Source organism: Gossypium arboreum, chromosome 12, assembly GCF_025698485.1.
Source record: "Gossypium arboreum isolate Shixiya-1 chromosome 12, ASM2569848v2, whole genome shotgun sequence".
NCBI classification, from domain to species: domain Eukaryota; kingdom Viridiplantae; phylum Streptophyta; class Magnoliopsida; order Malvales; family Malvaceae; genus Gossypium; species Gossypium arboreum.
In genome coordinates, this window is record NC_069081.1 from 112420295 (window position 1) to 112436638 (window position 16344).

Genomic DNA, 16344 nt, shown 5'->3' on the forward strand with positions numbered 1-16344 from the left:
TAAATTAATGTAGGTAAATGCGTCTAAAAAAGCATTTCAGTCTTTAACAAAAAATTGATAATAAAAAAAAAAACAATCAATTTACCAGAAAATTGTTGGAAAAATTGTAACTTTTAAAAACTTTGAGTCATATTATCCATTGGTAAACGTAAAATTATAGTTTTATATTCTACTCCATGAGACATTTATAACAGTATATTATATGTTCAAAATGGTTAAGTGATGAATGAGAAATTAATGCTAAAAATAAGCTACTTGTAAATATTTGTTAAGGAAAAAAAAAAGCTTAGATCCCACATTAGTTAAATATTAAGTGTAAGATTTATTTATATATAAAAACACACTTAAAAAGTAATTGAATCATTAAATTTGAAATCTTGCCTCACGTCTAGAATGGGGTGTAGATCCAAATCCATCAGGATCAGGGGCACTTGTAAATGTTGGCTTGAAAATGGTTACAAATATTTTAACCCAACACAATTTTTTTTCACAACAAATATAAAGAATCTGTTTTAAAAAGACATACACCTTGATTTTATTTAATTCTAATAAATTTGATTTTATTTTATTCAAATTGATTTAAATGCTCCTTTAACGCAGATTTTGTATCGAATTTTTTTTTATCTTGAAAACTCTTCTTTTTTCCTCTCCATATTTTTCAATGTTTCGGTGATACAATAAAGCAAAATTTGTTCGTAGATCACTGCAGAGGTGCTACTGCTTCAATCATCTTGTTGTTGTATCCTGGGAGACAACAGACTAACATTTCTCCAAATATCATAGGAGCGGCTGAATCTGTCTTAAGAAAACTATGTAAAACATGTCTCAACATCTAGTAAAACTCAATTATTTTATTCGATTTATGGTTTTCAATCTTATTTATTTAATTGATTTTTCGTATCTGATATTTTAAATATAAATATTTATTTTATTTTTATATAAATATTTGTTTATTTATATTTATATTTATTCGCTAACGTGTTTTATCCAACCATCTTAAGACAGATTTTATTATTTTACAATTCTCTAATTTTAGATGAACGAGGCACCATGACGAAAAGAAAAAAAAAATTGTTGTATTTTATTTGGGAATAAAAAATTAAAATTGAATAAAATCTGTTTTGGAATTTATTCTTGCCGTTTAACAGATTTTGTTCCATTTTAATTTTGTTTCCAAACTAGAATTAAAATTGAATAATTCTATTTCGAAATTTATTCTCGCCTTTTAACATATTTTATTCCATTTTGATTTTGTTTCCAAACGAGAATTTTTACTATTTGCTTTTTACAGCATTTAGTTGGTATGGTTTTTAAAAATGAGTATTCGATCAAGTCGAGTCAAATCGAATTAAAAAAATTTGAGTTTGTCGAGTTGCCAAATTCTATTTTAGCAACCGAACTCAATTTGAAATTTTTTTTAATCGAATTGAATCTAATCAAAAATTTTTGAGTCAAGTTGAATCGAGTTAACGAATCCTATTATTTATACTTAATGTTGCATTTACGTGGATCAATTATTTAATTAGTAGATGAAGTATAATATTATTTAACTACATAAACAATACAATTGTTTTGTCTTTTAATTTAATGGGCCAGTATTTATCAAAATAACTTATTTTTGCTTTTTAACTTTTAAAAAAGTAAACATTTATCAAAACGACATAGTTTTGCCTTTTCTTATTTGGATTTTCAAATAACTCGAATTGTGTAATTCATAATAAAGTTAAACTGAAAAACTTAATTTTTTATTTGAATGGATCCGAATAACTTGATTAACTCAAATAATTCGAATTATTTAATTCAAAATTAAATTTTTTTATCGAATTTTTCGAATCGAATTGGATTTTACTCACCCTATAATTCTTTATATCGAAAATTGAATAAATAGAATTATTCTAAACCAAATCGAAAATTTTTAATTCCATTCAATTTGGTTTTTAGGTTTTTTTATGTTGTTTGAGTTGGAAAAAATATTTTCTAATTGAGGTACGCATTTTATTTCCTTTAAAAATTTTTCACGTAATTGTCTTCTTTGTTCCACTTTAATTTTAGGCCTTTTAGATTTTTTATGGTATCGCTTCTGGGTTTTTAGAATTTTGATCGTCGTATCACTTTTATTTTCTTTTCTTTAGGGAAAAAGTCATAGAATGGATGACTTGAACTCAGCATTTGAAACCATGATTTCAAATAAAAAAAACTGATAAGCAAATAGTTTTTCAAATTAAACATTAAATTTAAATTTAAATTTTAACCTAAGCTAAAATTTTAGCATCTCCTCATTAAATATTTTATTTTATAATTTTATGTTTAAAATAAACATTTTATATTCCGTAAACACTTTTTGACAATAATAGTAAATACTATCAAAATTTTCAAAAACACCATTTCATGGCATTTTTCAACCTTAATGTGTTTAGCTTTTAAGTTTTTTATATTGATAAAATGAATATCATAAAAAAACTATCATTTCAAATTGGGTTTTAAATTTAATAGGGTATTGAGTTATAAAGTTTTAATGGGTTTTGGCTCTAAAGAATATTGAGTTTTAATGTATATTTAAGTTTAAGATTTAAATTTGGATTTGAGTATATAAATAAGTTATGTCTTATGGGTTTAATAACTAAAATTTTAATCGATTTATTTGATTTAAAATATCAAAACTGAAAATCAATCGAATAAACCAATTAAAATGAACTTTAAAATTAGTTAAGTAAAAAAAACTGAAAAATTCAAATTTTCATTTCAGTTCACTTTAATTTTTAAATTTTAAAAAATTTTGTACACCTCTAAGTGAATGTAGTTAATGCCTTTTTTTCTTTTTTTTTCTTTTGGTATGAATCACCTTACTTTAATATATGAAACTTTTTGTTTTTGTTTTATTTTTTTTTTGAAAACAAAATAAAGTTATTACATAAGCCTAATTAAATCTAAAGAAGTTTCTTCAATTAACTAAAGTAGGTGTAAGTAAAATCTGATTCGATTCGAAAAATTCGATAAAATTTTTAAATTTTGAATTAAATAGTTCGAGTTATTTGAGTTAATCAAGTTATTTGGATCAACTCGAATAAAAAAATAATTTTTCGATTTAACTCGAATGTGAATTACACAATTTGAGTTATTCGAAAATCCGAATAAGAAAAGGCAAAACTACGTTATTTTGATAAATGCTTACTTTTTCTAAAGTTAAAAGTCAAAACTATTAAGTTAAAAAATAAAACTACGTTGTTTTGATAAATGTTTACTAATTAAGTTAAAAGGCAAAACCATTATATTGTTTATGTTGTTAAATAATTTTATACTTTGTTTACTAGTTAAATAATCTGTTCGTGTAAGCACAATATTGAGTACAAATAATAGGATTCGTTCCGACTCGACTAACTCGAAATTTTTTGACTCGATCTGATTGGACTCAATCAAATACTCACCCCTGAACTGAAGAACCTCATTCTTGCCAAAGGTCATCTTAATAATATAATATGCTTCTACGTTGTTTTTGCTTCTTTCATTCTTTCTTTTGGCATGAGTAGACATGAAAATTAAGGTTTCTAAGAGAAGAAACGTTGATCTCATTACTTAAGTTAGAACTGTCCATGGTTCGAGTCACCCGGTCTAATCCAAAGGTCTGCTCGAAAATTAAGAAGGTTTGGGTAAAAATATAGGTTGGAAAACGGGCTTGTGCAAAAAAAATAAAACCCATTTAAAAAACAGGTCAAGCCTTGGGTAAGACATTTTTGGTCCAAGCTTGGCCCGGCCCAAATTCACAAAAGGATAAAAAAAATATTTTTTCCTGTTGTTTTAGTGCTATTTTCTCCCTATTTTACTACTATTTCACTATTATGTTACTACTATGTTATTGTTATTGTTTGGATATTATATAACATTTGTTTTATTGTTAATTTTTTTTAAAATTTTTTTTCCAGGCCAAATTTTAATAAAATTTTAAACCTATTTTTTGTCAGACCTAAGCCTAAAAAAGACATACCCAAATTTTTTATTCAACCTGGAACCAAACCCAACCTCGCAATAACCACCTCTAACTCAAGCCAGGCCTTACAAAATCATTGCAATAGTGAGCTGGTTTTATTTATAAAACTCATTTTGAATCAAATTCACAATTAATAAATAAATACAGAGGAGCAGTGACCTTTGAATTTGTTTGTGGGATTTTCATCCTTAATTCTATCTTCTTGGCTCATTCCTAAAAAATAAATAATAAAGATTTTTTTTTGCAAATTATTACACTAATCATTTTTCTCTCATATATCATTTTTTAGAAAAGACAAAATTATCACTTCATCATAGATGTAGTCAGACAATCTTTACATAAATAATGATGTAATCTGCACAAACCAATTTTGGATCCGTTCGCCCCTCGTCAAAACACTATCCATACCCTTGTTTAAAGAAAAGTGTTGAGCAGGAGGTTGGCAAAATTGAAAATATATATATTTAGGTTTGTTAAAATTTTTAAAATTTTAAATTAATAAAAATAAAATTACACTTTAATTTTTCTAAAATAATATTAATTTAACTTAATTTTTTAAAATTATAAAAATATAAACTATTAAAATAATAAAATTGTAAAAATTATAATTTTATTTTAATCCACTAAAAATGTTGAGGGAAAATATGCTCTCACATCGATTAATTAAGAATATTAAATATATATTAAAAGAATTCTCTTTCATTCCCATTACTACGTGCATGCATCGATTCATTAGGCTGTTTGTGACCATTTTTTGTTTAAAGGAAGCAAGATAAGTAATTATTATTTTTATTAATTATTCCATATAATATAAATAAGTAGAATTCTTTAGAAGTTGAGATATCTATAATGTAATATAAATATTGGTGGTACCATATGAACTTCAAATGAGAAAGAGGGAAAGTAGGATCAAATTCTTTCATTATTACACCAATAAACCTTATTATTTATGAGCATGGACAAACAATGGTTATCTATAGAAAATACAAACATCATTATGATTTTACAATTGCAGAAATTCCAGAGATATAAAATAAATAGTAAGATAAGAAATAATAATGCAGTCCTCCTCCTGAACTAAAACATGGTAAACCAACCTAATGAATGTTATATTAGGACAAAACATTGAGTTTTAGGTGTGCAATAAAGATAGGATAATTATTTGCTTCATTCAGCTTTTTATTGCATAACCTAAGAAAAAGCTGATTCAATTATGCATGCACACTGAATTAATGATATGAAATATAATGCAAGTTTTATTACATTAACCACTTTCCACACATTTCTTACATTCTTTATGCTAATAAAACAAGGTAAATTGGACAAAGAATATAATAAAAGAAAGGCAGGATGGGTAGGTAGTGGAGGCTAAACTGTTAACTCATTAAAGAGAAGGATAAATACAGATAATCAATTATTTAATTAATACATGTGGATCGGACCAGGAGTGCTTGATTCCCCTTTGCGTGGATGAATGATATTGATCACCAATATTCCATATTCAAACAAATATTGCAACCTTCTTCACTGAACAAACAGTTGGCTCTCGTTCTTATAAACGAAACAGAAACTTAACCTGAAATCCTGCATGGATGCAACCCGCAAGAATGATGATGAGAAGTGAAAAGCACCCATTTGATTATAGGGAGTTTACATGCTAGAAAGTATGATTAAGATGATGATGAAGAAACCAGAGAAAAGTATAAATAGGGATAGGAAAAGGGGGGGGGGAGGGAGGTAGAGCTTTTGAGGTGAGTGGGCGAGGCCTGAAATATCACTTGCCGTGCAACAGCACCACTGCTGTGCTGTAGAGTTGAGGAAGCTTAGTGTAGACGTATGTAGAAAGGCTAATCTTAGATTCCCGCATGCACACGCATGTGCACGTTACTCTTTTACTCAAAACTCAAATTGTTGGGGGCATTCTTTTGTTTTGATATTCCCACTATATCCACAAATTAAGAAAAAAGAAAACACAGACAGTGAAAAATAATATTGACTTCTTAATTTTCATGTTTTGCTGAATAAATCCACTTAAGTTTACAAATTGTGTTGCCGATGACCTTAAAGATACATGCACTCACTTTTCAATGCCAATGGTATTTATATGTGATTCACATGATTATAACTAAGCATACCATAATTCATATATATATTTTTGTTGATTAGATATAACTAATCATTTCAAGGGTTCTTTTTAAGAGAAAAAGAAAATTGTATACAGGTTAGTTGGCAGTAGGCACGCCGGTGATAAAGGGGAGGTGGACGTTACAATCTTGGCGTGGAAGAGAGTGGGTCCAATTGTAACTGACAGGACAGGACAGGACAGAACAGGACAGGACAGGAGATGGCGTTAAGAATAAGCATTTTATTTATTGTTTTCTTTCTAAGGGTTGCCTCTCCTCAGCTCTCCTATTTTCTTTATTTGCATGTATACATGAATGTCAATGTTATCCCAATCCAACCAAGTTTAGAGTTGTAGCACAACCTCACCCGTACTATTTTAATATATATATAGATATATGTATAACACGATGTCACATCATCTATAAACATCCACAACCAATAAAATAAAATAAAAAATCATAAATGAACGTGCCTGTATGTAGCCAAATTCTGATATAAAAATTACTAAATGCAAAGGGGATCCAAAATTTATGGGGTGCCATTTAGGCCAGTGCGTACTACAAAGCATACACACTACTGATGATGGAAATAAATGTTATAAATAAATAACAAGGTTTCTTCCCAATTTATTTTCCTGCAATCGAGAATCTCGATCAGAAGAGGTAGAAAATTTGTTAGCTTTTCAACCATGGAAATGAAGCTTCGAGGAAAGCCGAGGAAAACTTGAATAATTGAAATTGGCAGCAAAAGCAAAGGTGAGAGTGAACTCATCGCTCCTCGTCCAGAATAGGGTCCCTAGGACCAGCAGTTCCAAGGTACCCTGATACAGTCTCACCAACCACTGAAACAGAGCGCTTCAACCAAGTTGTACTGCGTGTCAACCACCCATTCTCTTCCTCTTCATTTACTTCTATCATGCTCTTTCTTTCTTCCTCCACAAGTTTGTCGGCCCACCTCTTTGCCATGAAAATCTTCACTGCATCAACCCCTTGCTCTACTACTTCTAGAGGAGGAATGACAAGAGGATTTTGTTCCAAATTCAGGTTCTTCAGGTTGTCAAGCCTGCCAAATGTATCAGGAAGAGCCTGGATTTGGTTGTTACTGAGATCAAGCTCTTTAAGGTTGGTTAATTCACCAAGCGAGTCAGGAAGTTCTGTCAGATCAGAGAAATTGCTGCTCACATTGAGGACCTCGAGATTTGTCAATCTCCCGATTTCATTCGGAAGTCCACGAAGTTCATTGAAGTGGGCATCCAGAAAACGCAATGACCTCATCTTACAAATAGAATTTGGTAGGGATCGGAGCTTGTTCAAATAAACTGAAAGCCTTTCTAGATTTCCTAATTCATTCCCAAGATTAGTTGGCAAGTATGCCAGGGAGTTAAAGCTCACATCCAACTCCACCAAAGACCTGAATTGATGAAAATCATATTTTAGGACGAATAAGGACCAAAAACAAATTTTTTTTATAATAATAAAACTAAAGTTACCTGCAGTAACAAATGGAATCAGGTAAGGCATTCAGTTTATTTCCCGAGACATCCAAGATTTTCAAGTTCTGAAGCAATCCAATAGAGTCTGGAAGAGATTCCAGAAGATTCGAGGAAACATTTAACTCCTCGAGTTTTTCTAATCCAGCAAGTGAGTCAGGAATAACCTGTATCAACATGCAGGTATAGTCAGATGAAAGACAAAATCTTAAAAGGCTCAAGACCCAGATTTAATAAGCCTATACAAGAACCAGTAAATTGCTAGCTTATCACTTTAAATTACAGAAACAAGAAAACAGAGACAATCTTACACATCATTGAAGTTAATTTTTATCTGACAAACATGTCTGAATTAAGTTTTCTTTCTTTTTTTGGTAACGAAACAAGCATACAAATTCCACAATGGGGTACTGGAAGAGAGCTTACACCTCTGTCACCAAAAATCACTATCTACCCGATGATTTTCGAGTTGGTACATACATTCCCTACCAGGGAACACGAGTGATCTAATTCAGCAAAACTAACGATCCCATTAGCTTATAGTTTATTACATAATTATTGAGTAAAACAAACAATTCAAAAACTTCGAATTTATTTACTTACAATTACATGTTTATATAAGCACGAAACCTATATATATAAGATCCAAAAAAATGTTTCAACCTACAATTAATTGTATTTCATTCCTGCTAAACAAACCGGAGAAGGCTACCCCTGTCGAATTACGTTTTATAAAAGTAGCACATTGTGTTTTTAGTTTTCATTTCTCGTACCCAACCGATCAGTGTTCTAGGTAACACTGGTTTACAAAAAGGGTTAGAACCTGGAACACGAAGCCAAGAGACTTAGAACCCAGTTTGAGTCAAGTTCAAAGTTTCATCTCTAATGTCTACAGACTAATGGTCAAAACATAAAAGTGTAGGATTGTTTCCTAAGAATACTGAATTCACAAGTCCAGATGATTTTTTTACAAGGGACATGAACTGAAGTGTATATATCATGAGAAATAGAAGGCGATATAACACTTATGCCAGGATGCAACCTAATCACAGCATCAACAACAACATATGAACAATATATTAGGGAAACTGCAAAATAGAAACTACATAGTTCTTCCATTGTAGTTCACTGATCACTAAATAACCCCATCAGCATTGTAAGCACTGCCAATTCCTAGTAGCAGGAGCTGACATGTTATGGCCATTCCTTAAAAACAATGTTATCAACTTTGTTTTCTTCTAAGTGAAAACAAATATCCAAAAATGACTGACTGTGATGCTGATTATGTTACTTTTGGGTTCACTCTTCAATTCATCCACAGCCTTATCCAATCACTTTCTAAATTCAAATAAATATGATTGCAACAGCAAGATTAAGAGAAAACATACCACAAGCTGATTACCGGAAAGATTAAGGGAAAGCAAGCCGCTAATCTTCCCAAAGGCTTCGGGCAAATACCTGAGCTTCCTTCCACACAAATCAACCCTTTCCAATCCTTTGCCTTGCGCTTCCTCCAGTATCCCAACAACCTCCGGATTGGTCTCCTCAACTGGCTCCGAATCGTCTGCCACTTCTCCCGCCTTCTCATAAATCTTAACCAACCTCTCCTCGGCTTGCTTCACGAGCTTCCCGTACGCCTCGTGCATTTCGTCCAATTGCAGTATCGACTTGTACATAGATTTTTCCTGCTCAGCTTGTTGTCGAATCTGTTGCTCTTTGTCGGCCAAGTTGGCACGCCATTCGGCTTGATCCACACCCTCGGGTCGAGGAGAGAGGACGAGTTCTTCCAGGGATTTAGAGAGGTTGGAATCGATCTCGGCGAGCTTGTGGTGAGCCATGTCGACGGACTCGTGGTCGGGTCGGGGGCCGAGGGTTTGGAGGACAGAGCGGGTTTGGGCGACGTCGTAGATGGCATGGGTCATGGAAGCGAGGACTTTGGGATGGGAAAGGTGGGGCATCTGGTCGACTATTGGTGGCGGAGCAGTGGAGGAAGAGGCGGCGTCGATAGGCGGTGGTTGTTCGAGGTCGAAGGGGGCATCAGAGGAGGGTGAGGACTGGAGCCTGGATGAGATGGAAGGAAGGCGGGACAAAACATAGGAGAGGAGCGGGTAGCTTTTCAGGTTGGGATCCATTTTCAGGGCAGGAGGATTTCCAATGCTGCTTCTGGTTTTCAAAAGCCTTTTACAAGCTTTACGGTATTGGGGGAGACTCCCAAGGTTTCACTTTTCAGCTGGTTGTTTTGTGGCTTTCAGTTAGTATTATTATAAATGTTAAAATGTGATCAGGTCCCTCCACTTTTTGTACATTTAAAATTTAGTCCATTTACTTATATTTTAAAGAATTTAAACTTTCTGGTTTTCTTTTCATATTTAAAATGAAATTATTAAAACAATTAAAATTATTCTATTAAATTCAAATACATTATAAAAGTTGTTATATAAATGCTAAGTAAAGTTTTTTTTATTTCAAATGTCAATAGAATAATTTCAACAATATTAACAATTTGATCTAATTTTTAAAATTTTTAAAATAATAAAAAATAAATTCATAAAAAATAAATTTAAAATTTAAAAATTCAAAATTTAAAGCATGTTTTAACATATTTTCAATATATTAATTACATATGATTAAATAAAATGGGTTTGCCTCTTATTCAATAATGTATTGGTTTAATCACAATATAATCATTATTTAATTTTAGTAAAAATAATTAGTTTATTTATGCATTAAAAATAATTATACTCTATAAAAATGATATAATTTTTAAATGCCATTTTGATTTTCTTTTAAAATATAAATATTTTACTAACAATTATTGTTTAAAAATGCTTTTCCATCCAATTTAATTTATTAAAAATAAATGAATGAAAAATAATACCTTCTCCTTACCTTTTTAAGCAATTGCCTTCGTTTATTTTTTGTAAAAGCAAATGATTTTTGTGAAAGTAAATGTCTTTCTTTTATTAAGACAGTGAATATTGCACAGGTAGTTATATCGATTTTTTTTATTGGAAATTTATTGATATTTCTGAAAAATCTTAATATATGTAAATAAAATATTTACAATTATATTACATAAAATTTCATTATAAAACATTGATGCACGGATGAATGCTTACTGTTCCGATAATGTACCCCTTTAACCACTTTTTTTTTCACTCAAAAATTTAACTTTAACTAAATTGAGTTAGGAAATATTTAGGGTCTTGAGGGAGATGATATGACCAAATTGAACTAAACTAAAGAATCAAAAGAACCAATACTTAAACCAAAATTTTTAATAATTTATTGGATAAGAATGGATAACCTAATCAATTTCCTTTCGGGATGCTGAGATGTGCTGTTATAAAAAAGAATTTGACTACTTGAGGGAGATTCTTTTATTGTTCTGAGGGAGATGAACAAACTGGGAATAGAAGATAAAAGCAAAAAAACTTCGTTGCAAACAATCACCAATCTCCCAGCTTGTTTCTGTTTCTATAATTAATACCCTTCTTCAAATTACAAACATCTTTTTCCTCTTCATAGTTAAACAAACAATAACTACTCACCATGTTCATCACAATTCTTGTAAACCCTAAAAGAGAGAAAAAAAAAAAAAAAAAGAGTGGAACACTCTTCCCTTTTCTCTTTCTTCCTCCTATCAAAACTTTCTTTCAGCCAGAAATGGTACAGAAGATCGTTTGTGGCAGTTGTTGCCTCCTCGAGTTTCATTCACTTTCAACATTAATCTATCCTTCACGCTATTTTGTTGATTATTTGATCGATTGATGCCACCGAGTCCTAAAACTCAGAAGGTTACCTTCTGCCTTTCACCACCCTCTTCATGTTCAACCTGCGATAAACAAATACAATACAAATGGCATATCTTAGTACACCCATATTCTGGAAAGAAGATGTTCAACATCACCAGTGATGGTAAATACTCAAAATTGAATGTACTTTTTTAGTAGAAGGGGTGAACTCCATAAAACGGTACACCAAATTAAGTCTAATTTCCGGAACAGGTGGCAGAGAAAAGATGTAATAAGATGCTATATACATGTAAAAGAAGCATCTCAAGCTACAGAATTAGATAGTAATTTGACACCTAAAACCATGAATGATTACCAAGCCATGAACCAAAATACTTGCACTGGTGGCATATGGCTAATTCCAAGCACACCAGAAACCAGTACAATGTTTCTTTCCAGATGTGACAATTGACCTAATATTAATTAGACAACAAAGAGAAGGGTAAATTTTCACTTAATTGAGGTATTAATGCTGAGGACCATCACATGAATAAAACATTGTCTAAAAATCAAGGATATCCACATGTGAAAATGAAAAAAAATACATACATGATAGCAGAAAACAAAGTTGGATAGTGATTAGGATTCTTACCTCAACATGGATTCTTGGTCTCTTTTTCAACTTTTTACCAAATTCATCTTTCTCAGATTTTTCATGTGCAGACTTGGGCTTTCTTCTGACTCTCTGTTCTTCAACTGCATTTACTTCATCATCATCATCATCATCAACTTCCTCATCTGTATAGAAATTTCAACCTTAGCAGAACTAAATAAGCAGAATTTCTTATCAGGCACATGGCATGCAATTTGCATGATAAGAAAGTATCTTTCTCAAACAAACTGCAATATGCTCACAAAAAAGTAACTTCATACCATTTTGAAAGTCAATTAGATAGGAAGAAGAACAAACATAGTGTAGTATACATGCATTTGTAACATTATGCATGCACATTGAATGCAATATTGCGTCATGCAAAAGTACCGAGAACACAGACAAGAGTCATACCATTACTGAGATGATAATCCTTCATACCCAAATCTTCTATATCATCTTCCTCTTCAAGCTCAAAGTTACCCTCAACATATTCAACTTCAGATTCCTGCTTATTCGCAGAAAATAAGCAGTGAGAAAAAAGAAAAAACCTCAGACTATATACAACAATATGTAGTATAAAACAAACCTCTTCATTTTCATCCTCGGCCTGCAGTTCATCCGTGTCAAGAGTTTGGAGGAATTTATTGAAGGGGAGGTTGTATATGCCATCATAAATTCCATTTTCAAGCCTTGCAAGCAACTCTTTTTCAATTGCCTGTAGAGGTATTAGTTAAAACCGATTTGGAGATACTATAACAAAGGGAAAGCAATTAAGCAGATAATAACCTTATCCAGAACTGCAGCTTTTTCAGCCTTTTCCTCCCTTCTAGCCTCTCTTTTCTTCTCCTTTCTGGGTGTAGTCATTATCTTCTCCCTATGGAAAAAAAGAAACTAAACAGCTGAGGATGGCAAAAAGAAAATCCAGCATACAAAAAAAATGTCAATTAAAAATAAGTTTCGGAATCAAGAACAAAATTGCCACTATTGACTATATCATGGATCAGAGCTGAACTTAATAATTGTACTTCAATTTTATTAAATTTAGCCAATATACTTCTAATTTTGTTGATTTTTTAATCCAAAAAAAAAAAGACAGAATTTATGAAAATTTGCCATTTACATTACTATTGTCCAAAAACCAACAAAATTAGAAGTATAGAGGAAAAATTGGCCTTACTCCCTTGAAATTTTTAAGAATGGTACAAAAATTGCAGGCTTACATCCTCACTGACTTCAACTAAAATGCTCACAGTTAAGCCCAATGCAAAGTACAGCAAACATATAAACAAGACATGATGAATAAAATGAAGTTTAAGTCAGAAGCTTTTAGCAAGCATCATTGTTCTAGGAAATAAAGTTCTTTTCTATGACTTTCATCTACTAAATTCAACACAAACATCAAAACCATATAAATAAATAAAGTGAAAGCAGAAGGGAACCTTGTTTTCAAGGCAAGTTTCCTCATGCGGATACGCATTTGGGTCATTTTTGTGAGACGCTGCTTTATTTTGTGCACAAGGAGCTTAGGCCAATACATCTTAACGAAAAGAGAGAGAAGGCAGGTTAAGCAATAGAAAGCCATAAGCCAAAGTTAAAACTAAAGAATTAGGTATTAGTGAAAATGTAAAACATGAGAAGAGATGGAATACCAGATGCTTGTCAATAAGTTCAAGTGCTTTCTCATAATTTCTGGGCAATTTTACTCTTTCCCATAAATCATTGGGTTTATGAGCTCTTTCTATAGTCTTCATATATAAGTAAAAGACCCCTGCAAAAGAGCATGACAGCAAATCCACTAAAGTTAATCACATAACAAACACTTGAATATAAATATACAGCAATCAGACTACCCAGTTAGGCAGATAACTCTCATTCTCTAGCAACCGATCATAAAGCCAAATTACAAAAAAAACAAGATGCTTAAATTTTGATTATCATAACTAATGGAACAGATATATTTTAATCAATTTAACACATTTGTATGGTAACCGATGTAACTGAGACTAACACGGCAAAAAACATTACCATTAATTACTGTCTAATCCAGTAATACCCTTTTCTCCTTTCTCTATTTTTCTAAGCAAGAGAAGTGGCAGATAAAATTAATAAAGAATGAAGAGTAAATTGAGTTACCATCGTGGTCACGGATAGTGGCGTAGCGACTGTTAGCGAGAGGGCAGGAACTACGATTGCAGATCCCAGTGACGTTATAAGGGTTTCTACAGAAAATACCAGTAGTGATTCTGCGAAAAGCAAAAAAAAAAACATTAAAAAAGACGATCACCAAAGCTTTAAGAAAAAGGAAAATGGCGGCTTTGGAAGGGAGAATTATACTTGGACATGAAACTGCAGTGCTTGTGCCTGATGACTTGCCATATCACCTCGTCGTGCTGCATCTCTTTTCTTTAACTAAGTAGAAAAGAAGAACACAGAGACCTTGATATTCGGTTTTCAAAATACAGAACAAGAAATTGGAAGGGTAAGGAAAGAGATCTGTAATTTGGGGTTTAGGGTTTTATGAAGTTTTATTTAGGTTGGCGACACTTCTTCTATTCGGGGTGAAATTTGGACTTGGTTTCCCTGTAAGTTATTTTTTTTTTCTCTTCAAAAAAGAATTGGCCCAAACTAAAATCAAATTTTCGATTAGATTTGTATCCTTAATTGGGCCTTATGAAAGTTTGGTTAAGTAACTATTTACAGTAATTTCTAGATAAAAGGAAATAATATAAAAATATTTTTTAATTAAAAACCATTTTTTTATACCTTTCTATCTAAAGTTGTTCGTGGGTTGAGCTAAGTTCGGACCAATTCAAGTAAAAAAATTAGGTCTATTTTTTAGACTTAAGACTTAACCTAAAAAATAGATCTAAAATTTTGTTTAAGCTCAATCCAGATAAAAATGTTAAAGCTCAAGTCTAGCTCAGCCCACCCATATAAAAAAATATTATATTATTTTTTATATAAAAATAAATTTTAAAAATATAATACATCAAATACACTAAAAATATTAAAATAAATATTTCCAAACAAATGGATATACTTAAATAACAATAAGATAAGTGCAACTTAAGAAGCAAATATCTTTAAAATAATAATAAAATTAATAATAAAATAAAAATTATACAATATTCAAACAGTAACAACAAAATAGTAGCTAGTGAAATGATAGCAAAATTATGAAAAGCAGAGACAAAGCCTTAAAAAAAATAGCAACAAATTTTTTTTTGTAAATTTAGATCAAGCCGAGTCCAAACAAAAAAAATTTACCTGAGGCCTACCCTATTTAGAAAACGAGTATTACTTTTTGGTTCAAAACTATTTTTTGGGTCTATAATTTTACTTAAACTCTCTTACTCTTCAAGTAAATTTTTAGATCAAATCTAATAATCTGAGTCATGAATAAATCTAATTCTACTTATGTCATTCATCTAATTTAAATTTATACGAACCCCTTGATCAACCTCTTAAATTATTTAACAACAAAATTTTGAAAGAACAATTATGAAATATTGACCCCTAAATTGATGCGAACCTCCATAGACTTGCCACGAAATTAATACTTTGAATACCAAAATCTGAAATTCTCGAAGAACTTTACGAAGACAATAGCGATATATTTACCTTGGTTAGAGAACTTAAAAACAAATATTATAAAGGGATGGAACATAAACTCTTAATTATAGAAGAGCTAAAACCGTTATTATAAAATAATTAGAGATTATATGCAAAACACTCGGAATCATTGAAAATTGCAAATAAATCTCTCAATTGAAAAACTATAAAATAAAATAAATTCTCTCAAATAATATTTCTCAAAATTCAATAAAACAAGAGTAAAAACAAAGATAATTTCAAAATAAATTTTAAAACAAAGATAATTTCAAGATAAATTTTAAAGAAGACTATTTAGATTTATATTTTTTCTTTTCATTTATTATACATATATTCTCTCTTTCCAGTTTGTAGATTTATTTTGTGTGTATTTTTAATGTCTTTATAAATTGTGATGGACAATGACGATCCCTATCGTTCGTTAAAACTCCACTGGTCACTAGTTTTTTTTCTTAAAAAGTGAGTGACTATTCGTTAAATTCTTAATCTATTTCTGTTTTGAAAGTATATTAAACTAATAAATAATTTCACGTGTCGATTTATACCCATATTATCTTAAGATTTATATATATTTTTATTTATTTTTCCATTAAATGAATTAATAAATTTCCATCAAATTATTATTAAAGAAAATATTTGATCTAAATTTATAACCAAGTTTAAAATTGATATCATATATTTTAATTTTGACTCACCTAAGTAATTATCAAAATTATTTATAGATACATATACCGTGAAGTGTGAG

General features: G+C 30.7%; 2 protein-coding genes across 2 annotated transcripts; both read right to left on the reverse strand.

The window, feature by feature from the left end:
• Window positions 1-6588: 6588 nt before the first annotated feature.
• Window positions 6589-9861, reverse strand: LOC108479799 (plant intracellular Ras-group-related LRR protein 9-like). The gene is made up of 3 exons (XM_017782596.2): window positions 8987-9861; window positions 7599-7765; window positions 6589-7519 (listed from the first exon to the last, which is right to left on the reverse strand). The coding sequence occupies exons 1-3, from the start codon at window positions 9728-9730 to the stop codon at window positions 6877-6879; spliced, it is 1554 nt and encodes a 517-aa protein (XP_017638085.1). The 5' UTR covers window positions 9731-9861; the 3' UTR covers window positions 6589-6876.
• A 1157-nt stretch (window positions 9862-11018) lies between these two features.
• LOC108476940 (uncharacterized) lies at window positions 11019-14612 on the reverse strand. Its single transcript, XM_017779320.2, has 9 exons — window positions 14322-14612; window positions 14121-14230; window positions 13637-13755; window positions 13427-13524; window positions 12774-12861; window positions 12574-12702; window positions 12399-12492; window positions 11985-12130; window positions 11019-11433 (listed from the first exon to the last, which is right to left on the reverse strand). The coding sequence occupies exons 1-9, from the start codon at window positions 14381-14383 to the stop codon at window positions 11389-11391; spliced, it is 891 nt and encodes a 296-aa protein (XP_017634809.1). The 5' UTR covers window positions 14384-14612; the 3' UTR covers window positions 11019-11388.
• Between the last annotated feature and the right edge of the window lie 1732 nt (window positions 14613-16344).